At 36.0% G+C, this 24,838-nt stretch overlaps 6 protein-coding genes across 15 annotated transcripts; 4 read left to right on the top strand and 2 right to left on the bottom strand.

Annotated features, from left to right (window-relative positions):
- Positions 1–1,914: 1,914 nt before the first annotated feature.
- LOC111788785 (reticulocalbin-2-like) lies at positions 1,915–4,750 on the bottom strand. Of its 4 annotated transcripts, none has more exons than XM_023669290.1 (7): positions 4,152–4,750; positions 3,772–3,874; positions 3,629–3,694; positions 3,229–3,399; positions 2,918–3,014; positions 2,186–2,333; positions 1,915–2,103 (listed from the first exon to the last, which is right to left on the bottom strand). In XM_023669290.1, exons 1-6 carry the CDS (start codon positions 4,675–4,677, stop codon positions 2,208–2,210), a joined length of 1,089 nt encoding a protein of 362 aa, XP_023525058.1. In that variant the 5' UTR covers positions 4,678–4,750; the 3' UTR covers positions 1,915–2,103; positions 2,186–2,207. The 4 variants fall into 4 exon arrangements, with proteins under 4 accessions (XP_023525058.1, XP_023525067.1, XP_023525085.1 ...); XM_023669299.1 differs by having other exon boundaries at positions 1,915–2,102; positions 2,199–2,333; XM_023669317.1 differs by lacking the exon at positions 1,915–2,103 and having other exon boundaries at positions 2,284–2,369.
- A 742-nt stretch (positions 4,751–5,492) lies between these two features.
- On the top strand, positions 5,493–9,132 carry LOC111780513 (transcription factor SRM1-like). Of its 7 annotated transcripts, none has more exons than XM_023660977.1 (3): positions 5,493–5,706; positions 6,577–7,005; positions 8,287–9,132. In XM_023660977.1, the coding sequence occupies exons 2-3, from the start codon at positions 6,632–6,634 to the stop codon at positions 8,774–8,776; spliced, it is 864 nt and encodes a 287-aa protein (XP_023516745.1). In that variant the 5' UTR covers positions 5,493–5,706; positions 6,577–6,631; the 3' UTR covers positions 8,777–9,132. The 7 variants fall into 7 exon arrangements, with proteins under 7 accessions (XP_023516745.1, XP_023516726.1, XP_023516737.1 ...); XM_023660958.1 differs by having other exon boundaries at positions 6,536–7,005; XM_023660969.1 differs by lacking the exon at positions 5,493–5,706 and adding an exon at positions 5,762–5,909.
- Positions 9,133–10,422: 1,290 nt separating this feature from the next.
- LOC111807446 (putative GEM-like protein 8) lies at positions 10,423–13,566 on the top strand. The gene is made up of 4 exons (XM_023693182.1): positions 10,423–10,639; positions 10,725–10,808; positions 12,802–13,079; positions 13,543–13,566. The coding sequence occupies exons 1-4, from the start codon at positions 10,501–10,503 to the stop codon at positions 13,564–13,566; spliced, it is 525 nt and encodes a 174-aa protein (XP_023548950.1). The 5' UTR covers positions 10,423–10,500.
- Positions 13,567–13,713: 147 nt separating this feature from the next.
- On the top strand, positions 13,714–16,596 carry LOC111777657 (putative GEM-like protein 8). Its single transcript, XM_023657361.1, has 5 exons — positions 13,714–13,930; positions 14,016–14,099; positions 14,357–14,634; positions 14,712–14,867; positions 16,457–16,596. Exons 1-5 carry the CDS (start codon positions 13,792–13,794, stop codon positions 16,469–16,471), a joined length of 672 nt encoding a protein of 223 aa, XP_023513129.1. The 5' UTR covers positions 13,714–13,791; the 3' UTR covers positions 16,472–16,596.
- A 1,967-nt stretch (positions 16,597–18,563) lies between these two features.
- On the bottom strand, positions 18,564–19,858 carry LOC111777649 (putative GEM-like protein 8). Its single transcript, XM_023657348.1, has 4 exons — positions 19,698–19,858; positions 19,530–19,613; positions 18,995–19,272; positions 18,564–18,917 (listed from the first exon to the last, which is right to left on the bottom strand). The coding sequence occupies exons 1-4, from the start codon at positions 19,831–19,833 to the stop codon at positions 18,750–18,752; spliced, it is 666 nt and encodes a 221-aa protein (XP_023513116.1). The 5' UTR covers positions 19,834–19,858; the 3' UTR covers positions 18,564–18,749.
- A 2,200-nt stretch (positions 19,859–22,058) lies between these two features.
- Positions 22,059–23,349, top strand: LOC111777644 (putative GEM-like protein 8). The gene is made up of 4 exons (XM_023657335.1): positions 22,059–22,245; positions 22,353–22,436; positions 22,615–22,892; positions 22,982–23,349. The coding sequence occupies exons 1-4, from the start codon at positions 22,107–22,109 to the stop codon at positions 23,153–23,155; spliced, it is 675 nt and encodes a 224-aa protein (XP_023513103.1). The 5' UTR covers positions 22,059–22,106; the 3' UTR covers positions 23,156–23,349.
- Positions 23,350–24,838: the final 1,489 nt, after the last annotated feature.

The following is a 24,838-nucleotide window of genomic DNA, read 5'->3' as shown; positions in this document are numbered from 1 at the left end:
AGTGGGAGTGGGTTGCAGAGAAAAGACTATTCTTTTCACGATTATACCCTTACACCCTTACGTACATGGTTACCATATACCTACGAAGAGGCACCGTACAATATTTGTATGGTTTTAACCGACGATTTTTTTATGTGCATCTCATGTTCGGTGTGAATAACGAGAAATACCAAAATAATAATAATTAGGGGTACAAAGGTAAAAATCAAATTAATTAACTTCTAAAAAATAATTATTCAAACATATTTTCGTTTTATGCCACTCCCATTTAAATTAATAGATAGAAAACCTACCCTTATCTTATTTCGCCTTTTTATTTATTTTTTCTTAAATTTGTTTTTATTTTATTTAATAAATATTTAATGAATTCACACACCTTGTCTTTAAAAAAAAAAAAATATTTAAAAAGGGCAATAATTTCGAGTATGCAATTAAAAAGGTGATTAAATTATTAAATCACATTTTAGTTCTTTTATGGAGGTGAAGTCCACTCAAAATATCAACTAACATCACTAATTAATCATGTGTTAAAAAATAAATTTATTTTATTAATTAATCTCATCATAAATCAATAATTGTTTGTATATTTATAAAAAAAATGTATAAAAATAGTCATTGAAAGAATTTTATTTTAATTTATATATATATATAAGTATAACATATTATTAAATTAATATCTCGTTTAAAAATTATATATATATAAGTGTCACGCGTGATGTGAAGGCAGAAGAGTGCATATCCAGTTCATTTGTAGTTTGCCAAAAAGTTGGTGGCCAATTTTTTTACTCCTCTCTCTTTCTCAATTATTTTATTTTTAAGTTAAATTTAGTAATTTTTTTAAAATAAAATTTATTTTTATTATTCTATTTCAACTTTCTTCCTTATTCCAAATATTTATACTCTATTTTAATATTTAATCTTTTGTTTATTTTTGTTAAATTATTTTAACAAATAATGACCAATTAATGGGATGTAATTTAGGAACGTAATTAAAATTAAAGTTTAATTAAAAAAAATTACCATTAAAATTTGAGAGTAAGAGAGAGAGAATGGATAAATTTAATACAAGAAAAAAAAAATGCTTTATTACAATGAACAAAAAGATGCCTAAATTTATTTTTTTTAAAATAAAGCATTACTAACTAACACCACCTTTTACATCAAATTGAGTGCATGCATATTTTTAATATATATATATATATATAGATTTAAAAAGGCTAAAGGGGTTGATTATTTTAAATAATTAATATGATATTAATACCTAACACTTTATTTTTGTAACTATATGTTTTATTTTTTATTTTTTTAAATAAAACATTGTCCACTAATCAAATATGTCATTTAATGGTATGGATTATGTAGATTAAAATAAAAGATATTGGAAAAGCATATTTATAAGATAATTAAATACGACAAGACCAAACAATTTTGGTCGGATTATAATTATATTTTTAAAATATTAATCTAAGTGGAACATTCGAAATATCACAAACAAATGCACGAGTGGATACTACTTAATTAAATACTAATAATTGGACAATTATTATCTCTAAAAGCTTCACTTTTATGTAAAAGATATCATTTTTTTTATTAAAAATATTAACCAATTTATTGCAATTTTCTCTATAAAAATCCTTTCAATCAATCATGTTCATCAAGGATTATATGTGTTGATTATATATCAATTTAGATGTTAATTGCAATATATTTGCTTAATTATTGTGGATTAATCAATTAAGATATGATTAATTAATTTCATTAATTCATGTATAAGAGATGAAACGATTTTAGAATTATAATAAATTATATTCTTGNAAAAAAAAAAAAAAAAAAAAAAAAAAAAAAAAAAAAAAAAAAACATTGACCATACTCTTGTAATTTTAATTAAAATAACAGCTAATATTAAATTTTAATTATTTTAGAGCTATGAGTAATATTTTTTTAATAATTTATTACATTTATTAATTATTTTTAAAATTTGACGAGGAATCCAAAAGAATCACCTATCACTAATATTATTTCTAAAGCAAAATCTCTTGAAAATTGTGGAGCTTGCACGACGTCGTTTTCGTTTGTCGCATATTCTGTTTTCTTTAAACAACCTGCAAGCCATGAAAGAAGTTGTGAATAATCAACAAGAAGATGTGAAGAGGATGAAGGATGTAAAGATTACAAGCAACTTTCATGGCTGTTCTTACAGTATCCAGCTAACGAAATTCATCGTGGTACGGATAGTAATCCATCTCGTATTCACTAAAAACCGAGCTATAGAACACAAACGGGTTGTCGATCATGTCGTTCAAAGTTAGGAGTTCATCGTTATCACTATCTGCCTGCAATTCACAACGCCAAGAGTCTGTTTTTCAGGCCTTCAAAACGATTGAAATCATTCATCTCATGAGCCTAAGAATGTTAACATCGGCTGTAAAAATCCAAACTCACAGCTAGCAAATAGCAAATATTGTTCTATTTGGACTTTATCTTTCGGGCTTTCCCTCAAGATTTTTAAAACGAGTCTGCTAGGGAGAAGTTTCCACACCCTTATAAAGAATGCTCTGTTCCCTCTTCAACGATGTGGGATCTCACAATCCACCCCCTTCGGAACTCAGCGTCTTTGCTAGCACACCGCTCGGTGTTTGGCTCCAATACCATCTGTAACAGCCCAAACCCACCGCTAGCAAATATTGTTCTCTTTGAGCTTTTCCTTAAGGTTTTTAAAAGGTGTCTATTAGGGAGAGGTTTCCACACCCTTATAAAGAATGTTTTGTTTCTTTCTCCAACCGAGGTGGGATCTCACACTGGTGATCCCGACTTTTGTTATGTATAATTTTGTGAATTGGTTAAACGACTTAGGACTGTAAGACGTTTCTGAAACAACATGAAAGCAACAGAGCCAAGTTTTATGAACTAAAAGTACCTGAGAGATGATGTATTCTGCTTGTTGTCTTGCATAGTAAGCTTCTGATGGATGGATCTTTCCAATAACAGGCAGCAGTTCTGTCGCTGAAAGATACCTGCAAAGAAGCCGGGAACAATATTGTAACAGTTCAAGCCTACCACTAGTAGATATTGTCGTCTTTGGGCTTTCCTTACTAGGTCACCCTTCAAGATTTTAAAACGCGTCTACTAAGGAGAGGTTTCCACACTCTTATAAATAATGCTTAATTCCCCTCTCAAACCAACGTGAATCATTTACAATAAAAAGGCATATATAGGAACAATATTTACCCATCTTCGTCCTTGTCAAGCTCTAAGAACATCTTTTTTGCCCGTGCCTCCATTTGATCATCATCTGAACTCAACGAACCGTAATCTTCATCGACTCTTCTTACTAAGTCGAAAATTGCCGGGGAAAACTCACTGAAGCTGAGCTTTCCATCTTTGCTGGTATCTCTTTCCCTGATTGATAACATTATAAAGCCAGCAGTCGACAAAATAATCTAGTAAGACTGAATCAATTCGAACTTTAACCTTTCGAGACCGTGTTCGAATCTTGTCAATCCAAGGCTCTCTTTGCCGTGTTTTTTCGGTTCATGTAACGGTTTCATGATGTTAAACCATCATTATAGCAACAGTTGAGTACAAATACAAACTACAGAAGGGCAAACTTAAGAAGCAATCTATCTACCTTACAACATCTCTACACAGCCATAGAAGCAGCTTTGGATTCCTGCTGTCAGCAGGATGCAAGAAGCTGAAAACGAGCAGATCCAGTAAGTATCGATATCGAGTAAGAGAAATCGATAAACGACGAGCTCTTTTGAAGCTTACTCATTAAATTCAGACATATCCAAAGCCCCATTCCCATCAGCATCTGATGCATTGAAATGCTCCTCATTCCACCAGCCAATATCATAGCCGGAAGAACTATTACCTTGATGAACAATTCGGACATTAAACATCAAAATATGTGAAAACTAAGCCTATATGAAGTTATGGATTCCACTTTCTCTGTACAATACTACACAAATTCCAATGTTCATGAACAAATGGCAGTGGGAAACAAAGATATCATATCAGATAGTATAGAATGGCCAAAGAAACAGAGACAAGATACTAAAATACAAATTCAGAGGACCCCAAAATGAAAGAACACAAAGAACAGTATAATCCAAATGAAAAGTGAGGTATAAAGAAAGAAGATGATCTACCAGCGGCCATAACCCAACTGGGGGGCTCGTACTCGGAGAAGGAAACAAACCCATCACGATCCTCATCGTGAGTTTCAAATTCCCTTTCAGTCCGATGCAGAGCCGCATTCATGGCCTGCTGCCAGTTCCAGCGAGTCAATTCCTCTACAGATATAAACCCATCGGTAGGGTTCACATCGATATTGGGGAAAAGAGAGGACAATCTTTCGGTGACATTAAACCTGCCCTCATCGTTTATGAACTCCTCCCACTCTGGGTGGGAATCGGCGGCATCGGATTGGGAAGGGTCGAGGGAATGGTTCTGCCATTCCTCGTCCTCACGGCGGAGTTGGATGTTGGCGATGAGAGGGTCGAAGGGGGCGTAGTGGTCTTGTTGCTGACGGTGGAGTGGCTGATTGAAGGTGAAGTTGGAGCGGAGGCGGAGGCGGCGGTGGCGAGGGGTGATGCGTCGTGATGGGGTTTGAAAGAAAAGGATTAGAAGAAGGGAAAAGATTGATATGCCGATCAAAATTGAGAGCTTCCCCATTTTTTTGGACGATTAATTGTTTATTTATTTGGGAAATTGCAGAGCTTCGTGTTTTGATTAATGGAGCTGAAAAGAACAGTTTGTCATTAGATCAGNTTTTTTTTTTTTTTTTTTTTTTTAAGGTTGAGTTAAAAATAAAAGAAAAAAAAAAAAAAAAAAACCCCACTTAATTTAATTAATTTTTTCAAATCGTTTTCCTCCCTCACGTTCTCTAAAACATTTCTGGCTAACTTGACTCGAACATATACTGACGTTGTCTGCGACGTTCGAATTTCTCACGACTTAACTTGATCACTGGGTTAGAACAAATGTTGTACAATTGCTGTCTTGCTGTCGTAAGAGTGCAATTGTGACAAGATGAGGAATACGCACTTGATTTCAAAAGAATTTTAAGAGGAAAAAGAATTAAATTGGGACGGAGGGAAATGACAAACCATCCCCTCCCCCATAACCATGATGATTTTAAGGTTTCCATACATCTTCTACGCATGATTACTTCATCTACTCGTCTCATTGTTTTTAATACTAAAAACTATTATGAATTTGATTGGAAAGCTCCAAAATTTCGGTTTAGAGGTATATATTTTTAATAATTTAACCTAAATAAAAAAAAAATTAAAATCTTCATGATCAATTGCAAAGCCCAATTAATCATAGACAGATTGAAAATCAAAACCCAATTATGTTGATTTTCTACCAGAAATTCTTTTAATTGAAACAATACCCTGTTTTTGTAATTTTGTGTTGGTGAAATTGGCAAGATCAATTGCTTTGGAAACACTCGAATCACGAACGCCAATGGGTAGAATTTGGATTCGGCCCTCTGTCGTCTTCTGCTATGCAACCAATTTACAGTTGCCCATCTACCCGCTTCCTTCACCGTTCCATTTATTTGGCATACGATCAAACAACTTCAAAAGAAATCATCAAATTTCAATCGCCCATTGCTCGCTGCTGCTTCCTCCATGGATTTCTTGTTCTCGTGTTCATAAAGACTCGCAGATTCTGTCTTTTTGAACACTATAAAAGGTTTGTCCGAAGTTCTGTCTCTATCAGCTGTCTTATTTACAGTAAGTAGTTGTTGGGCATGGGACCTAATACCCATCAGAGTCCCCTTTTCGTAGTAAAACCCATCATCGTTGCTTGTAATTTCTTCACCTACCTTGCAAAAATCTACTGAATCAGGGCCCCATTGTTTGAATCCCTCCCTTTTTTGTTTCAACTTTCTCTGGGTATGTTTCTAAGGCTGAGAGGAAGTAAGAACAGTGGATGTTTTGATTCTTACTCATTTAGGGCTCTTTGTGCTACTAGATTTGGCCATTTTGATCTTGTTTGTGGCTATGGATTATGAGTTTCTGGGTTTTTCATCAATCAAGGGGTTGAAGAACCAGGCGCTGTTCTTTATCATTTCTGGCTGTTCTTGAATGAAAGAGTAGTAAAAGCACATGGGTTTCATTTTCCTTTGCTTTTTAGTGCCTAGAATCTATGCTCTGAAGGGATTGAAGCTTTTCATCTCAACTTTGCATCTTTTTCTCTTTTCATTGATTCCAAATCTTATCTCACAATGAACTGTAAGCTGCTTGTGAAATGGTTTTACTATTTGAGCAGCTGAAGAACATAGAGCCTAAGGAGGTAGTTGGCTTTTGGCGGCTGTTGTTTTTTTAGGTTCATAAAAGTAGATATCAATTTATAATGTGTTCTTGTCAAATGATACGATGATTTCTTGATTCATCTTTGTTTGATATTTGTTGTTGTTCTTCACAGATTTCATCATCAAAGGATTGAAATTCTTTCCCATTATATCTTTTGCTTTCTTTTGAAAATTGATGTGTTCTCTTACTCTCCAATGGATTTTCAGATTTTCCCCATTTCCTAAAGCATTCTTGACATGGATTTTAGATCATAGCAGAGCTTCATAGATTTGTTTGTTCTTGGAGAATAAGCACAAGGCTAGATGACGGTGGACGAAAAGAGTAAGAGCTCGATTTGGAGCCGAGATCAGGACAAGGCGTTTGAGAATGCTCTAGCCACTTATCCAGAGGATGCTGCTGATCGTTGGGAGAAGATTGCGGCGGACATAGCTGGAAGAACAGTAGAAGAGATAAAAGATCATTACAAGGTGTTGGTTGATGATGTTAACCAAATTGAATCTGGATTGGTTCCTCTGCCGTGCTATAGCTTTTGTTCTGATGGGTCTCCAAGTGATGATACTAAAAAGAAGGGAGACCACCATGGGGTTGATAATAGTGAACCTTGTTCTGGAAATAAAGCTCCAAGATCTGACCAAGAGCGTAGAAAGGGGACTGCATGGACAGAAGATGAGCACAGGTAAGCTTTTGATGATGTGCTTTTAATTCAGCTCTCTCATGCTTCATCATATCTTATATGTGTTGATGTTATCAAGAATCATATCTTATACATGCACATTAGCCTTTTGTCATGGTAAGCTCATCCAAACTGCAATGGAAATGGGGCAGAGAGAAGTTTCCATCTCTTTTCTCAACTCTCTTCCCTTCTGTTCTATGGTTTGAAGTTCTAAGAATGAGATTGTATCAACCCAAATTCATCGCTGACAGATATTGTTCTCTTTGGACTTTTCCTTTCGGGATTCTCCTCAAGGTTTTTAAAATGCATATTCTAGGAAGAGGTTTCCACACCCTTATGAAAAATGTTTCGTTTCCTCCTCCAACTGATATGAGATCTCACAATTCAACCCCTTTAGGGGTCTAGCGTCCTCATTGGCACACCCCGCCTGGTGTCCACCCCCCTTCAGGGCCCAACATTCTCACTGCCACATCGCCTAGTGTCCACCTCCTTCATGGCCCAACGTCTTTGCTAACACACTGCTCAGTGTCCACCCTCCTTTGAGACCAGTGTCCTTGCTCGCACACCATCTGGTGTCTGGCTTTGATACCAACTGTGACAGCCTAAGCCCACCGCTAGCAAGTATTAATCTCACAATATTGTGAGATCCCACATCGGTTGGAGAAGGGAACGAAACATTTTTTATAAGGGTGTGGAAACTTTTCCATAGCAGACACGTTTTAAAAACCTTGAGGGGAAGCTCAAAAGGGAAAGCACAAAGTAAACAATATTTGCTAGAGGTGGGCTTGAACTCTTACAGGACTATAAGTGGTCAGCATATTAGCTGCAGTGAGGATATACCTTTTTCTTTTCTGTTTAGGCACATCACAAGTGGTTCGAACATACCTTCTCAGTCTTTGATCATCTACCCTTTGGTTACCCGGATTAAACAAATTTATTGGACAAGGTTAACTATAATTGTTGAGAATTGTTAGAAGAGAGTCCTACACTGACTAATTAAGGGGAAGATTATAGGTTTATAAGTAAGGAATATTATATCGATTGATACGAGATATTTTGGGGAAACCAAAAGTAAAGCCACGAGAGCTTATGCTCAAAGTAGACAATATCATACTGATTCTTAACTATGGTTCTAAGATGGAACACTGGTATATTTGCACGGTTGTGCGTTTGTTTAATTGGTATATTTGCACGGTTTATGATACTAAGAAGATCTTGCCATCAATTCATTAATCATTTTGGGATGATACCAAGGCTTTACTTTGAGCATTTGTTACCAAGCAGACTATTTCTTCTGGGTTTGGATAAATATGGAAAAGGAGATTGGCGAAGTATTTCCCGGAACTTTGTGGTGACGAGAACACCGACTCAAGTGGCAAGCCATGCACAAAAGTACTTCATTCGTCTGAACTCGATGAACAAAGACAGAAGGCGGTCGAGCATCCATGATATCACCCGTGTCGATAATGGAGATGTATCTGCACATCAAGGACCAATTACTGGTGAAGCAAATAGTTCTGGAGGAGGAGGAGGAGGAGGAGGCTCTACCAGCAACTCCTCCAAACAGCCATCTCAACCACCTACTGGATCATTCGATGTCGGGATATACAGCGCTCTAGCCGTCGAGCAGCCCGTAGGAGGTCCCTTTGGTCCGGCAGTTGCCACTCCGGTTAGTACTCCTCCAGCAGCACATACGACATATGCAGTCAGATCCCGTGTAGTGAACTCACTGGTTCCTAGACCACCAGTGAATATGAGCTCCATAACATATTAAAGGTAATGTTCTGTTCTGTTGTGGCATAGCTTATCTGAAGAGTGGTCTTATGTTCTTGTTTGGTCTCACAGGACATTTACTTGTTAGTACTTGTTTCATGAATGAATCATGTTTGGGATTCAATGTTCTTTTCCAAGCCATTGGATTAAGGTTGTTTCATAGGAGTGTTGAGAACCAAATCGAATCGACTTGGATCCAAAGTCGAGCTTGTGTTGGGTCGGGTTGATTTTTGCAGCAAACCGACACGACCCGTTTTCTTTATAGGATTTTTGGAGGATACAATGTACAAGTAATAGGGGTGGCTTGGCAATTTGAAACCAAACATATTGATGTCATTTTTGAAAGATGGTTTGATTATATTTTTCCTTTTCTTTTGTATGTAAAAAGCAACCCATCAGATCAATACCCCATTAAGAAACAGAATTTTCTCTCTTTTTTTTTTTAAAAAAAAAAAAAAAAAAAATCCTAACGAAGCTTCTCGAGTCATCTCCACATTCCCATCGCTCTTAGAGATGTCTACGGGATCTCCGTTTTCGATCCCATTTAGCTTCTCACAACTCTCTTCTTCATTTCCATTTAGATGATTTTCTATTTTATTTTGAGCATATCTCTACAAGTTAAATAGACATCTCTAATTACTCTGTTTTTTTTTTATAATTTCTTTAAGGGTTTAGGGTCTGATTTACTCGGGTGTCACATCTTAAACCATTTTGAATAATGATGCAGATTTTAAGAGCATGTGATATGATCGATCATTTGACTCGTTCGTTCCTCTTTTGGCTTATCTTTACTTAGAAAAATGTGGGTTGTCATGAGAAAGCAAACAAATCACCTCAGAAAAAGGCATACAAAATCAGTGACTTTATATGTAGGAGAGAAAAAGGCGAGACTTGGGATAACGTATTATATGATGAATTATGGTCGGCAAAGAAAAATGCATGAATTGCATTGCATGGACCTCCACCTCAGCCCTACTTTATCCACGTCATGCCTTCTTGCTTTTATCACCCTTTTCTTTTCTTTTTCTTTTTCGAAAAAAAAAAAATTATTTTCATAAGATCCCACGTGGGTTAGAGACAGAATCATTCCTTATTGGGGTATAAAAAACCTCTCACTAGTAGACGCGTTTTAAAATCGTGAAGGCACAATATTTGTTAGGGTTTGAGATGTTACACATACAGTGTTATGATTTAGTATTGATTTCAACTATAAACATAGATGATTGAACGTATACAAAATCTTTTCTTTATATACCATCGTTCTCACATCATCTTGTTTCGAAGAATCTCATACTAACGAACATTGTCTTTTATTTATATACCATTTGTCGCTATCACGTTTAAAGCCCATGTGAGACGATGTTGATATCTCCGACATGAACACGTATACCCTTAACGTTATGTCATGAAAAGGGTTTTTTTGAAACAAACCCATTCTTAGAGCTTAAGCCTTTGAATGGATTTTAATTATTCAAGTGGTCACAAACAGTTGATGATTAGTTGGATTTGGTATGCTTTGTTGAAGAGGGAAAGAGAAGAAGGGTCCCTCCATAGTCGTTGATGATGAGGCAGACATGACTCAGCTCACAAACCAAAAGCTTTAATTTCATCCCTTTAAATACATGAACTCAATTCAATGATCATCCCACCAGATTCATAGCCTGCATTCAACAATCTCTAGATCTTTCTAAAAATCATTACTTTCTGCTTCTTTGATCCAAAAAAATGAAAATTACAATTCAAGAACATGTTCTTGGAGCTCAGATGAAGTCTTTGGGTCTTGCTCGAGCCAGATTTTTGGCTGATCCCTCCAAGCATCTCCATATGTCTTCTTCAGATGATGGGTATCAATCAATTAAGAAATGTAAGCTTAAGAAGAACAAAAAAAAGTGTTCTTTTTTGGTTGAATCTATAAATAATTTGCTGATTTGGGTTTTGAATTGTTTCAGATAATGGGAAAGATTGGATCTTGAATCGAGTCCACAAAAATGGGAGAAAACCCGACAATATCATCCGTGCACTCCGAGAACATGGTAAGTCATCTACAAAGATCCGAGAGCCTTTTCCAACCGTACTCCAAAATTTGAATTAGGATTTGAAATTCGAACGTGACATTCACTTTGATCTAAGCTAATACGTCGTAGGAATAGTTTTCTCACTTAGAAGCANTTTTTTTTTTTTAAAAAAAAAAAAAAAAAAATCCTAACGAAGCTTCTCGAGTCATCTCCACATTCCCATCGCTCTTAGAGATGTCTACGGGATCTCCGTTTTCGATCCCATTTAGCTTCTCACAACTCTCTTCTTCATTTCCATTTAGATGATTTTCTATTTTATTTTGAGCATATCTCTACAAGTTAAATAGACATCTCTAATTACTCTGTTTTTTTTTTATAATTTCTTTAAGGGTTTAGGGTCTGATTTACTCGGGTGTCACATCTTAAACCATTTTGAATAATGATGCAGATTTTAAGAGCATGTGATATGATCGATCATTTGACTCGTTCGTTCCTCTTTTGGCTTATCTTTACTTAGAAAAATGTGGGTTGTCATGAGAAAGCAAACAAATCACCTCAGAAAAAGGCATACAAAATCAGTGACTTTATATGTAGGAGAGAAAAAGGCGAGACTTGGGATAACGTATTATATGATGAATTATGGTCGGCAAAGAAAAATGCATGAATTGCATTGCATGGACCTCCACCTCAGCCCTACTTTATCCACGTCATGCCTTCTTGCTTTTATCACCCTTTTCTTTTCTTTTTCTTTTTCGAAAAAAAAAAAATTATTTTCATAAGATCCCACGTGGGTTAGAGACAGAATCATTCCTTATTGGGGTATAAAAAACCTCTCACTAGTAGACGCGTTTTAAAATCGTGAAGGCACAATATTTGTTAGGGTTTGAGATGTTACACATACAGTGTTATGATTTAGTATTGATTTCAACTATAAACATAGATGATTGAACGTATACAAAATCTTTTCTTTATATACCATCGTTCTCACATCATCTTGTTTCGAAGAATCTCATACTAACGAACATTGTCTTTTATTTATATACCATTTGTCGCTATCACGTTTAAAGCCCATGTGAGACGATGTTGATATCTCCGACATGAACACGTATACCCTTAACGTTATGTCATGAAAAGGGTTTTTTTGAAACAAACCCATTCTTAGAGCTTAAGCCTTTGAATGGATTTTAATTATTCAAGTGGTCACAAACAGTTGATGATTAGTTGGATTTGGTATGCTTTGTTGAAGAGGGAAAGAGAAGAAGGGTCCCTCCATAGTCGTTGATGATGAGGCAGACATGACTCAGCTCACAAACCAAAAGCTTTAATTTCATCCCTTTAAATACATGAACTCAATTCAATGATCATCCCACCAGATTCATAGCCTGCATTCAACAATCTCTAGATCTTTCTAAAAATCATTACTTTCTGCTTCTTTGATCCAAAAAAATGAAAATTACAATTCAAGAACATGTTCTTGGAGCTCAGATGAAGTCTTTGGGTCTTGCTCGAGCCAGATTTTTGGCTGATCCCTCCAAGCATCTCCATATGTCTTCTTCAGATGATGGGTATCAATCAATTAAGAAATGTAAGCTTAAGAAGAACAAAAAAAAGTGTTCTTTTTTGGTTGAATCTATAAATAATTTGCTGATTTGGGTTTTGAATTGTTTCAGATAATGGGAAAGATTGGATCTTGAATCGAGTCCACAAAAATGGGAGAAAACCCGACAATATCATCCGTGCACTCCGAGAACATGGTAAGTCATCTACAAAGATCCGAGAGCCTTTTCCAACCGTACTCCAAAATTTGAATTAGGATTTGAAATTCGAACGTGACATTCACTTTGATCTAAGCTAATACGTCGTAGGAATAGTTTTCTCACTTAGAAGCAGCTTAATTGAAGCAGGTGGCATGATCTGACACGATTAGAGTTTCAAATACTTAATTCAAATCGTGGGGTTGGAACGTTAAATATATGATTCAATTTCTTATAATTTGGGGTCGGATTTGCAGTGAAATTAGGGGCGAAGATCACAGAAACAGTAAAGGGAAAGTTGAGCTTAGGAGCAAGAATTGTAAGAGTTGGAGGAGTGAGGAAGATCTACAAGAAGCTATTCACAGTGAGTGAAGGAGAGAAGCTTTTGAAGGCATCACAATGCTATTTGTCAACAACAGCTGGGCCTATGGCTGGCCTTCTCTTCATTTCCACTCATAACATTGCCTTTTGCAGTGACAAACCCATCAAATTCTCTTCCCCAAATGGCGAAGAACATGTTAGAATTCACTATAAGGTAATTNCTTTTTCTTTTTCGAAAAAAAAAAAATTATTTTCATAAGATCCCACGTGGGTTAGAGACAGAATCATTCCTTATTGGGGTATAAAAAACCTCTCACTAGTAGACGCGTTTTAAAATCGTGAAGGCACAATATTTGTTAGGGTTTGAGATGTTACACATACAGTGTTATGATTTAGTATTGATTTCAACTATAAACATAGATGATTGAACGTATACAAAATCTTTTCTTTATATACCATCGTTCTCACATCATCTTGTTTCGAAGAATCTCATACTAACGAACATTGTCTTTTATTTATATACCATTTGTCGCTATCACGTTTAAAGCCCATGTGAGACGATGTTGATATCTCCGACATGAACACGTATACCCTTAACGTTATGTCATGAAAAGGGTTTTTTTGAAACAAACCCATTCTTAGAGCTTAAGCCTTTGAATGGATTTTAATTATTCAAGTGGTCACAAACAGTTGATGATTAGTTGGATTTGGTATGCTTTGTTGAAGAGGGAAAGAGAAGAAGGGTCCCTCCATAGTCGTTGATGATGAGGCAGACATGACTCAGCTCACAAACCAAAAGCTTTAATTTCATCCCTTTAAATACATGAACTCAATTCAATGATCATCCCACCAGATTCATAGCCTGCATTCAACAATCTCTAGATCTTTCTAAAAATCATTACTTTCTGCTTCTTTGATCCAAAAAAATGAAAATTACAATTCAAGAACATGTTCTTGGAGCTCAGATGAAGTCTTTGGGTCTTGCTCGAGCCAGATTTTTGGCTGATCCCTCCAAGCATCTCCATATGTCTTCTTCAGATGATGGGTATCAATCAATTAAGAAATGTAAGCTTAAGAAGAACAAAAAAAAGTGTTCTTTTTTGGTTGAATCTATAAATAATTTGCTGATTTGGGTTTTGAATTGTTTCAGATAATGGGAAAGATTGGATCTTGAATCGAGTCCACAAAAATGGGAGAAAACCCGACAATATCATCCGTGCACTCCGAGAACATGGTAAGTCATCTACAAAGATCCGAGAGCCTTTTCCAACCGTACTCCAAAATTTGAATTAGGATTTGAAATTCGAACGTGACATTCACTTTGATCTAAGCTAATACGTCGTAGGAATAGTTTTCTCACTTAGAAGCAGCTTAATTGAAGCAGGTGGCATGATCTGACACGATTAGAGTTTCAAATACTTAATTCAAATCGTGGGGTTGGAACGTTAAATATATGATTCAATTTCTTATAATTTGGGGTCGGATTTGCAGTGAAATTAGGGGCGAAGATCACAGAAACAGTAAAGGGAAAGTTGAGCTTAGGAGCAAGAATTGTAAGAGTTGGAGGAGTGAGGAAGATCTACAAGAAGCTATTCACAGTGAGTGAAGGAGAGAAGCTTTTGAAGGCATCACAATGCTATTTGTCAACAACAGCTGGGCCTATGGCTGGCCTTCTCTTCATTTCCACTCATAACATTGCCTTTTGCAGTGACAAATCCATCAAATTCTCTTCCCCAAATGGCGAAGAACATGTTAGAATTCACTATAAGGTAATTAAGCTCTCCTTAAGAATGCCTGTTTTTGATTAATTTGTGATTTGTAAGCTTAAGATGAACAAATTTTGCAGGTTGTGATACCAAATGAGAAGGTGATGAGAGTAAATGAGAGTGAGAATGTGAAGAAAGCATCACAAAAGTACATACAAATAGTGACAGTGGACAATTTTGAGTTTTGGTTTATGGGGTTTCTGAATTATCAATCAACTTTCAACTCTCTTCAAGAACTACAAAANGATTGAACGTATACAAAATCTTTTCTTTATATACCATCGTTCTCACATCATCTTGTTTCGAAGAATCTCATACTAACGAACATTGTCTTTTATTTATATACCATTTGTCGCTATCACGTTTAAAGCCCATGTGAGACGATGTTGATATCTCCGACATGAACACGTATACCCTTAACGTTATGTCATGAAAAGGGTTTTTTTGAAACAAACCCATTCTTAGAGCTTAAGCCTTTGAATGGATTTTAATTATTCAAGTGGTCACAAACAGTTGATGATTAGTTGGATTTGGTATGCTTTGTTGAAGAGGGAAAGAGAAGAAGGGTCCCTCCATAGTCGTTGATGATGAGGCAGACATGACTCAGCTCACAAACCAAAAGCTTTAATTTCATCCCTTTAAATACATGAACTCAATTCAATGATCATCCCACCAGATTCATAGCCTGCATTCAACAATCTCTAGATCTTTCTAAAAATCATTACTTTCTGCTTCTTTGATCCAAAAAAATGAAAATTACAATTCAAGAACATGTTCTTGGAGCTCAGATGAAGTCTTTGGGTCTTGCTCGAGCCAGATTTTTGGCTGATCCCTCCAAGCATCTCCATATGTCTTCTTCAGATGATGGGTATCAATCAATTAAGAAATGTAAGCTTAAGAAGAACAAAAAAAAGTGTTCTTTTTTGGTTGAATCTATAAATAATTTGCTGATTTGGGTTTTGAATTGTTTCAGATAATGGGAAAGATTGGATCTTGAATCGAGTCCACAAAAATGGGAGAAAACCCGACAATATCATCCGTGCACTCCGAGAACATGGTAAGTCATCTACAAAGATCCGAGAGCCTTTTCCAACCGTACTCCAAAATTTGAATTAGGATTTGAAATTCGAACGTGACATTCACTTTGATCTAAGCTAATACGTCGTAGGAATAGTTTTCTCACTTAGAAGCAGCTTAATTGAAGCAGGTGGCATGATCTGACACGATTAGAGTTTCAAATACTTAATTCAAATCGTGGGGTTGGAACGTTAAATATATGATTCAATTTCTTATAATTTGGGGTCGGATTTGCAGTGAAATTAGGGGCGAAGATCACAGAAACAGTAAAGGGAAAGTTGAGCTTAGGAGCAAGAATTGTAAGAGTTGGAGGAGTGAGGAAGATCTACAAGAAGCTATTCACAGTGAGTGAAGGAGAGAAGCTTTTGAAGGCATCACAATGCTATTTGTCAACAACAGCTGGGCCTATGGCTGGCCTTCTCTTCATTTCCACTCATAACATTGCCTTTTGCAGTGACAAACCCATCAAATTCTCTTCCCCAAATGGCGAAGAACATGTTAGAATTCACTATAAGGTAATTAAGCTCTCCTTAAGAATGCCTGTTTTTGATTAATTTGTGATTTGTAAGCTTAAGATGAACAAATTTTGCAGGTTGTGATACCAAATGAGAAGGTGATGAGAGTAAATGAGAGTGAGAATGTGAAGAAAGCATCACAAAAGTACATACAAATAGTGACAGTGGACAATTTTGAGTTTTGGTTTATGGGGTTTCTGAATTATCAATCAACTTTCAACTCTCTTCAAGAACTACAAAAAAGATGACTTTGAGCTGTCTGCTTTTCTCATGGTTGGATGATGAAGATGTGTCTATGAATATGCAATTTGAAGCATGAAATAGAGATTGTTTTGTATAGATTATTGATTCTATCTCATGACAAAATTAAGCTCGGGATTCTCCAAAAGATCAATTGTTCATCTCTCATTTGGATGTGGTCTAAGTTCATTCATGTACTCCTCATTTACGCGAGTGTTACAAAGTACGTATTACCATTCTTAAAGGTACTCAGAGTGGTTCAATATCTCCATTTGTTACATCCAAGTAGAGGAGACGTATCTAAATGAACTACACCTCTTAAGTTTAGGAACTCTGAGTCCATGAAAGCATAGGATTAAGCTAAGAATTTCAAAAAATCGATAACTTTTGGTTACCAACCATAAAAACTTTATAACTAAGAGTTAGAGGTAGCAATTCTAGATGTTAGATGCAACTATTCACACATGGGTTATCGTATGTATGCTTGACTTCGGTTGTCGGTGCTATAGGTAGGAGTATAGTTTGGTATAACGATGAATAATTCAGAATCAGAATTGGTCGGGTCTAGGGATTCTTCTTTCACTCATTTAAACTATTTGAAGAATCTTTACCGTTGAAATGAGATGGTGTTCAAACTCCCGAAATGCCGTCTAAACAGGGGGCCTTCCCCTTTTGATTGAACTGACCGTAATAGATCTTGTAAGATTCTTGATAAATTCTTCGATTTTTCCGGAATCGGACTTAAAAGATATGTTACTCTTTTAAAAAAATGATTGTTGATTATAGATTGAAAAACATTAGGATCCAAGAAGTTGGGAATTTGGTGGGTGTTGTTGTGTATGGTGGTGAAGCCATTGAAGACAAGAGCATGTGATTTGGTGGTTTATTTGAGTCATACATTGCTTTTCTTTCCCTCGTTACCTATAAAAAGCTTAAGAAAAGCTTTGGTGACTTACAAAATTAAGTTTCCAGCTCTGAAAGTGTTGCATGTGATGCCACCACCTCATACACTTTCATTTCCTTATCATGAAAGCAAAAAGGAAGGAATCCATCATCATTGCTCACTTATATATATAACATCCTAATTTCGATTCCACAAACTAATTCAATCTCGTTTTCTAGCTTTAAATCTCGTTCTCGTTCTTCAACTTTTTGAGATCGGGATCCTTTATGATTTCAAAATATCTATTTTAATCGTTGAGCTTTGTAACAACTCAAGTTCATTACTAGTAGATATTGACTTATTACGTATCATCGTCAGCCTCATTGTTTTATAATTGAAAGATATTATTTTCATTGGTATGAAGTTTGTTGGGGAAAACAAAAACAAAGTTACGAGAGCTTATACTTAAAGTGGTCAATATCATATTAGTGTGGAGGGTCTGTCACGGCCCAAAATTTGAATCTCGAAATCAAGAGCTAGACCAACAGACTATGCAATGAAATCATGTAAAAGCAAAGGGACAAGACGAAATCACAAGAAAAAACTTTAGCAATTATGTAGAAAGTTTAAAATCCAAAACAAGGTGTTCAAGTAGCATATGAGTTCTATGAAAAGTATGTAAATGGTTTACAAAACAATGCATGATAGATCTAAACAAAAATATGCATAGACTCCTAGACGCCCCGGGACACTCCTCTGTGACATTAAGATTCAGCACGCATTCCCGCCTCGAACCATGGGATCACTCACCTGAAGAAAAAAAAAAAAAGAGTAGAAAGGAATGAGTGTCAGCGAGAACGTTGGGCCCCGAAGGGGGGTGGATTGTGATGTCCCACATTAGTTGGGGAGGAGAACAAACTACCATTTATAAGAGTGTGGAAACCTTCCCCTAGCAAACGTGTTTTAAAGCCTTGAGGGGAAGTCCGACAGAGAAAGCCCAAAGAGGACAATATCTGATAGCGGTGGATCTAGGCCGTTACAGGATCGTTGTTTCTATCAATAGTATTAGAGTCCTCAAATGTCCGAACAATAAGTTGTGAGCATGTTTAGGCGAAGGTTCTAGAGAACGAGTAATGTGGACAATATCATATCAATGTTTAGGGTCGTTGTGCCTATCATTTTTTAATGCTCATCTTTTAAAGATGTGGGAACATATATGATCATGACATCAACTCGTAAGTGATTCGATGGGTGAAAATTGATACAAAATTTCAAATTTAGGATAAAAATGGAGTAATTTACTCCAATAATCTGTACAAAACAATCACTATTTCATGCTTCAAATTGCATATTCATAGACACATCTTCATCATCCAACCATGAGAAAAGCAGACAGCTCAAAGTCATCTTTGTAGTTCTTGAAAAGAGTTGAAAGTTGATTGATAATTCAGAAACCCCATAAACCAAAACTCGAACTTGTCCACTGTCACTATTTGTATGTACTTTTGTGATGCTTTCTTCACATTCTCACTCTCATTCACTCTCATCACCTTCTCATTTGGTATCACAACCTGCAAAATTTGTTCATCTTAAGCTTACAACTCACAAATTAATCAAAAACAGGCATTCTTAAGGAGAGCTTAATTACCTTATAGTGAATTCTAACATGTTCTTCGCCATTTGGGGAAGAGAGTTTGATGGATTTGTCACTGCAAAACGCAATGTTATGAGTGGAAATGAAGAGAAGGCCAGCCATAGGCCCAGCTGTTGTTGACAAATAGCATTGTGATGCCTTCAAAAGCTTCTCTCCTTCACTCACTGTGAATAGCTTCTTGTAGATCTTCCTCACTCCTCCAACTCTTACAATTCTTGCTCCTAAGCTCAACTTTCCCTTCACTGTTTCTGTGATCTTTGCCCCTAATTTCACTGCAAATCCGACCCCAAATTATCAGAAATTGAATCATACATTTAACGTTCCAACCCCACGATTTGAATTAAGTATTTGAAACTCTAATCGTGTCAGATCATGCCACCTGCTTCAATTAAGCTACTTCTAAGTGAGAAAACTATTCCTACGATGTATTAGCTTAGATCAAAGTAAATGTCATGTTCGAATTTCAAATCCTAATTCAAATTTTGGTGTACGGTTGGAAAAGGCTCTCGGATCTTTGTAGATGACTTACCATGTTCTCGGAGTGCACGGATGATATTGTCGGGTTTTCTCCCATTTTTGTGGACTCGATTCAAGATCCAATCTTTCCCATTATCTGAAACAATTCAAAACCCAAATCAGCAAATCATTCATAGATTCAACCAAAAAAGAACACTTTTTTTGTTCTTCTTAAGCTTACATTTCTGAATTGATTGAGACCCATCATCTAAAGAAGATATATGGAGATGCTTGGAGGGATGAGCCAGGAATCTGGCTCGTGCAAGAGCCAATGATAGCTGCATTCCAAGAACTTGTTGTTGAATTGCAGATTTCATTTTTTGGATCGAAAAAAATGAGAGGTTTTAGAAGGTGGTAGGGTGTGAGAGAATGGAGTAAATGTATATTTAAAGGGAACAAGTTTGGTGCATGGAGAGATGGCGGGTTCCAATTAAAGCTTTTGCTTTTGCTTTTGATTTGTGAGCTGAGTCATGTCTCCCTCATCATCAACGACCATGGAATAACATCGAATCCAACTTTTACCTATTTTACTCGAGGGGAAGCCCAAAAAGGAAAAATCCAAATACAACAATATCTACCGTAGTCATAAGGGTTGGATTGACCAAAAAAAAATAATATCTGCTAGCAGTGGTCACAAGGGGTGGATTGTGAGATCTCACATCGATTAGGGAGAGAAACGAATCATTCCAACGAATCATTCCTTATAAGGGTGTGGAAACCTCTTTCTAGTAGACGATTTTTAAAATGTTGAGAGAAAGTTTGAAAGGAAAAGTCTAATAAAGATAATATCTGCGGATGGCGGTGGCCTTGAACCATTATAATTTGATTAGGTTATGGATAACAATGTAATTGAGTTATTTTTGGAAATGGATGGATAAATGGGTGGAAAAGAAAGACGATGCATGTATTTCATGGATGGCGATTCTTGAATTTGAACGTTACTTTCTTTCTTGATGACCAAATTCAACCAAACAAAAACATGGTTTTTTGCTTATCTTCTTTGTGGGGCTGTCTTTTTTCCTTTTGCAATTGATGAATGACTCATCATTCACTATCGCCGACATCTCCCTCTTTATAAATTATAACTAAAACAACATAAATTTCAAAACAACAAATCAAGTGAAGCGTTTTAAAGACAATAGCTTGAAAGGGAATGTCTGAAAAAAAAACAATATTTGTTGACGGTGAGCTTGGTCTGTTACAAGACATGACACCTAAAGACAGACAAACATGCTTCAATATGATGTTCTTATGATTTGAGCTACGAAAAAAATCGAGACGATCCCAAGAAAGTGGGGGAATTTGCAGGGTGATCGGGGGCGAATCGAAGACAAAGGAAGAAGCCGGAGGAGAATGAGAAGGTGATATTAAAGTTAGAGATAATGGGAAGCACAGTTTTGACACAAAATATGGTTTAAAAAAGTTATGAGAAAGCATGTGATTTGGTGGTTCATTTGACTCATCTTTGCCTTTTTCTTTGCTATCATTATCTAAAATCTTAACAAAATCTGTGCTGACTTCACAAACCCACCTGGCCACCTCCCAAAGTTGCACATGATATCACACATCCAAACTTTCCTTATCACCAAGGGAAATGGAATGCTATCAAACATCACTGCTTACAAAACATGCCAACTCCCATTGCCTTACTTCTTTAATCTATCTATTCAAATTCGTGTAACAACCCAAACACACTACTAGTAGATATCATTCGTTTTAGCTCATTACGTATCATCATCAGTTTCACAGTTTTAAAATACTTATATGTTAGGAGAGGTTTCCACGCTCTTATAAGAAATGTTTTGTTTCTCTCTCAAACCAACGTGGGACCTCACAAACAACTCCCCCTATAGGGCCCAGTGTCTTCTCTAGCACCGTGAGTGTCTGGTCTTGATACCATTTGTATCAGTCAAACATATTGCTAGCACATATTGTCCGTTTTAGCCCATTACGTATCACCATCAGTTTCACAGTTTTAAAACACGTATGTTAGGGAGAGGTTTCCACACCCTTATAAAGAATATTCCATTTCCCTCTTCAATCGACGTGGGATCTCACAATCTATCTCTTTTGGGGTTAGCGTTCTCACTGGCACACGGCTCGGTGTCTGGCTCTAATACCATTTGTAACAGCCTAAGCACACTGCTAGTGGGTATTGTCTGTTTTAGCCCGTAATGTATCACCACCAGCTTCACGGTTTTAAAAAGTATTTGTTAGGGGGAGGTTTCCACACTCTTATAAGGAATGTTTCGTTCCCCTCACCCACCCACGTTAGATCTCACGTTAAGCTAATAAATTTTATTAAAAGAATGGTTTCTAAAAGGATCATAAAACAGTTAATGTTTAGTTGGTTTTGTTGAAAGGCAAAGAAAAAGAAAGGGGAAATATTTAAAATTTGTGTAAAATATTGGTTTTGTTGTCGGATAGTTGATGATGAGCAAGAGATGAGTCAGACAAAATGAAAAGTAAAAGCTTCCAACCACACCCACCTCCTAACTTCTTCCCTTTAAATACATTATGAACTCTCAATTCATTCATCCCACCAACACTCTCTCTCTCAAACTCTCTCCCAAACTTCGATCTAAACACAATGAAAACTACAATTCAAGAACAAGTTCTTGGAGCTCAAATGAAATCCTTGGCTCTTGCTCGAGCCAGATTCTTGGCTGATCCCTCCAAGCATCTCCACATATCTTCTTCAGATGATGGGTCTCAATCAATCAAGAAATGTAAGCTCAAGAACAACAACAAAACAAAAAAACAAAAAAAAAAAAAAGTGTTCTTTTTTGGTTGAATCTATAAATAATTTGCTGATTTGGGTTTTCAATTGTTTCAGATAATGGCAAAGATTGGATCTTGAATAGACTCCACAAAAATGGGAGAAAAACCGACAATATCATCCATGCACTCCGACAACATGGTAAGTCACGTACAAACATTCGAAATTCGAACGTGCCATTTTACTACTTATAAGATTGAAAGCTATCCTGACCTATCTACGTACGTGGTAGGAATGGTAGGAATAGTCTTCTCTCTTAGAAAGCAGGTGACACGATTAATGGTTCACCATTTCTAATAATTTGGGGTCGGATTTGCAGTGAAATTAGGAGCGAAGATCACAGAAACAGTGAAGGGAAAGTTGAGCTTAGGAGCAAGAATTGTAAGGGTTGGAGGGGTGAGGAAGATCTACAAGAAGCTATTCACAGTGAGTGAAGGAGAGAAGCTTTTGAAGGCATCACAATGCTATTTGTCAACAACAGCTGGGCCTATGGCTGGCCTTCTCTTCATTTCCACTCATAACATTGCCTTTTGTAGTGACAAATCCATCAAACTCTCTTCCCCAAATGGCGAAGAACACGTTAGAATTCACTATAAGGTAATTAAACCCTCTTATTTCCTTGATATTTTGTTTGATATCTCTCTTTTTAGCTAACTAATCCTTCCAAAAACTATGGCTTTTTTCAGGTTACAATTCCATTAGGGAAAATAAGAAGAGTTTTTGAGAGTGAAAATGTGAAGAATCCATGGGAGAAGTACATAGAGATGGTGACAGTGGATGATTTTGAGTTTTGGTTCATGGGGTTCTTCAATTACCACAAGACTTTCAACTGTCTTCAAGAAGCTCTTTCTCAAGCTTAGAGAGATTGATTTTGAATTGAAGATATGTGTAAAGTTAGGGAAGTTTTTGAAGCAAATTCAATATTTAAATTTGTCTTCCAAGAACCCAAGTTTTTATTAAATGGATTGAGATGTGTTCATCGGGTTTAGGATGTGTGGAAAGTTTGAAGATCGTCCGAAACAGATGTCAACAAAAGTTGAAAGTTTTGTACAAATTTTTAAAGTTCAATCAAAAAGAACTTCTATTTTATTCTTAATTATGATCGATATCACTCTAATCTTGATCTTGTTTGCATGAATTTTGTAAACGTTTATAGATAACAACGGAAGTCGTGTTTCTAATCTTGATTTTCAAGAATGAAAGACCAAGATCCCGTTTAATAACTATCTAGTTTTTGGGTTTAGGGTTTTGAAAATTATACTGTTTTCTTACAAGTTTTTCGTTAGGTTTTTCATTTTTCCAAACTGTAATAGTCTAAGTCCACTGCTAACAGATATTGTCCACTTTAACTCGATACGTATCATCATCAGTCTCCATGACTATCAAATTGAGCCGAAACGAACTTATCAACACGATTGAATCGATCACGCCCTCTTACCCTATCAAAGGGTCACATTTGGTAAAGAAAAGCTCCCCTTTCCAATGTGGTGGAAGGTTTGATGTGGAATTCCAATAACCCTAAAAAGCACAACTTTTAAATATTATGTCTTCAACACTTATGACTGTATTCCACATAAACCTTTTTCTTTTCTTTTTAAACAAATCTCTCTTTACCAATTACTTTACATTTATATTTATCGAGTTAGGTTTGGTGTTACTTTCTCTCCGATAATATCAATTTGACCTGTTACGTATCGTCATCCGTCTCACGGTTTTAAAATGCGTCTTATAATGAATGGTTCGTTCCCCTCTCCAACTGATTAGGGATCGATCTAAATAAACTTTCGGGTAGGGTTTGGAGACTATAAATCGGCTAACCTTGGCTATATACGTTCTTCTTATACCCAATCCATATGCTAGAACATAGATTTGAAAAATTGAAGAACCAACGGATATGAGAAAATTCTAAGTTCAATATTAGCGGAGGTATGGTTTAAAAGTAAGATAAGCTTTGACTACATAGGTTCGAAAACCTTTGCTTTTGCTTTTTTAATTCAGAAACGACCAATCATAAAAGTCTATTCTTTCGTCTAATTATACCCTTTTTTTTTTTTTACTATACTATTTTATTTTTATATGGGAAATGACCAACCATAAAAGACAGCTCTTTCATCTAATGATACCTAGTTAATGGCACGTGATAATTTAGGGCTACGAATTTAGGGAAATGACCAACCATAGAAGACCGCTATTCTTTTCTTTCCCATCTTTTAAATTATTGATTATATCTATAGTATTTAAATGACTATAACACCGATTCTTCTTTCATTAATTATATATTAAATTTTGGACCAACGGTCAAATTTCTATAGGAATAAAACTTATTAACTAATTTAGACATATATTTGGAATAGAGATATATTGTATAGTTGAATGATGTGTTGTCAACTTTGTTGGTTCTTTCTATTTTTTAAGTTGGTATCCTATTCACTGACACCTCATTCTTAACTTAAGCGGTTGAATTTTTTGAATGTTTCAACATTGACTGCAATCCCGCGTAATGGAACCAAACTAGCTCCTTTTATCTTTCATTTTTCGTTTAC

Source organism: Cucurbita pepo, chromosome LG01 (genome assembly GCF_002806865.2).
Source record: "Cucurbita pepo subsp. pepo cultivar mu-cu-16 chromosome LG01, ASM280686v2, whole genome shotgun sequence".
Classification (NCBI taxonomy): Eukaryota; Viridiplantae; Streptophyta; class Magnoliopsida; order Cucurbitales; family Cucurbitaceae; genus Cucurbita; species Cucurbita pepo.
The sequence above is the reverse complement of the archived record's forward strand: the minus strand, read 5'-3'. Positions and strand labels throughout refer to the sequence as shown.

What these genes read in the sequence shown, in the direction of transcription:
- LOC111788785 (XM_023669290.1), bottom strand. Translation starts at nt 4,677, where the DNA reads ATGGGGAAGCTCTCAATTTTGATCGGCATATCAATCTTTTCCCTTCTT. An exon ending in CTTGACAAGGACGAAGATGG is followed by an intron (nt 3,015 to 3,228) that starts GTAAATATTGTT and finishes GCTTCTTTGCAG; the next exon opens with GTATCTTTCAGCGACAGAAC. An exon ending in CAGAATACATCATCTCTCAG is followed by an intron (nt 2,334 to 2,917) that starts GTACTTTTAGTT and finishes TGTGAATTGCAG; the next exon opens with GCAGATAGTGATAACGATGA.
- LOC111780513 (XM_023660977.1), top strand. Translation starts at nt 6,632, where the DNA reads ATGACGGTGGACGAAAAGAGTAAGAGCTCGATTTGGAGCCGAGATCAG. An exon ending in TGGACAGAAGATGAGCACAG is followed by an intron (nt 7,006 to 8,286) that starts GTAAGCTTTTGA and finishes GTTACCAAGCAG; the next exon opens with ACTATTTCTTCTGGGTTTGG.
- LOC111807446 (XM_023693182.1), top strand. Translation starts at nt 10,501, where the DNA reads ATGAAAATTACAATTCAAGAACATGTTCTTGGAGCTCAGATGAAGTCT. An exon ending in GTATCAATCAATTAAGAAAT is followed by an intron (nt 10,640 to 10,724) that starts GTAAGCTTAAGA and finishes GAATTGTTTCAG; the next exon opens with ATAATGGGAAAGATTGGATC. An exon ending in CCGTGCACTCCGAGAACATG is followed by an intron (nt 10,809 to 12,801) that starts GTAAGTCATCTA and finishes TCGGATTTGCAG; the next exon opens with TGAAATTAGGGGCGAAGATC.
- LOC111777657 (XM_023657361.1), top strand. Translation starts at nt 13,792, where the DNA reads ATGAAAATTACAATTCAAGAACATGTTCTTGGAGCTCAGATGAAGTCT. An exon ending in GTATCAATCAATTAAGAAAT is followed by an intron (nt 13,931 to 14,015) that starts GTAAGCTTAAGA and finishes GAATTGTTTCAG; the next exon opens with ATAATGGGAAAGATTGGATC. An exon ending in CCGTGCACTCCGAGAACATG is followed by an intron (nt 14,100 to 14,356) that starts GTAAGTCATCTA and finishes TCGGATTTGCAG; the next exon opens with TGAAATTAGGGGCGAAGATC.
- LOC111777649 (XM_023657348.1), bottom strand. Translation starts at nt 19,833, where the DNA reads ATGAAATCTGCAATTCAACAACAAGTTCTTGGAATGCAGCTATCATTG. An exon ending in CCGTGCACTCCGAGAACATG is followed by an intron (nt 19,273 to 19,529) that starts GTAAGTCATCTA and finishes TCGGATTTGCAG; the next exon opens with TGAAATTAGGGGCAAAGATC. An exon ending in ATGTTAGAATTCACTATAAG is followed by an intron (nt 18,918 to 18,994) that starts GTAATTAAGCTC and finishes CAAATTTTGCAG; the next exon opens with GTTGTGATACCAAATGAGAA.
- LOC111777644 (XM_023657335.1), top strand. Translation starts at nt 22,107, where the DNA reads ATGAAAACTACAATTCAAGAACAAGTTCTTGGAGCTCAAATGAAATCC. An exon ending in GTCTCAATCAATCAAGAAAT is followed by an intron (nt 22,246 to 22,352) that starts GTAAGCTCAAGA and finishes CAATTGTTTCAG; the next exon opens with ATAATGGCAAAGATTGGATC. An exon ending in ACGTTAGAATTCACTATAAG is followed by an intron (nt 22,893 to 22,981) that starts GTAATTAAACCC and finishes GGCTTTTTTCAG; the next exon opens with GTTACAATTCCATTAGGGAA.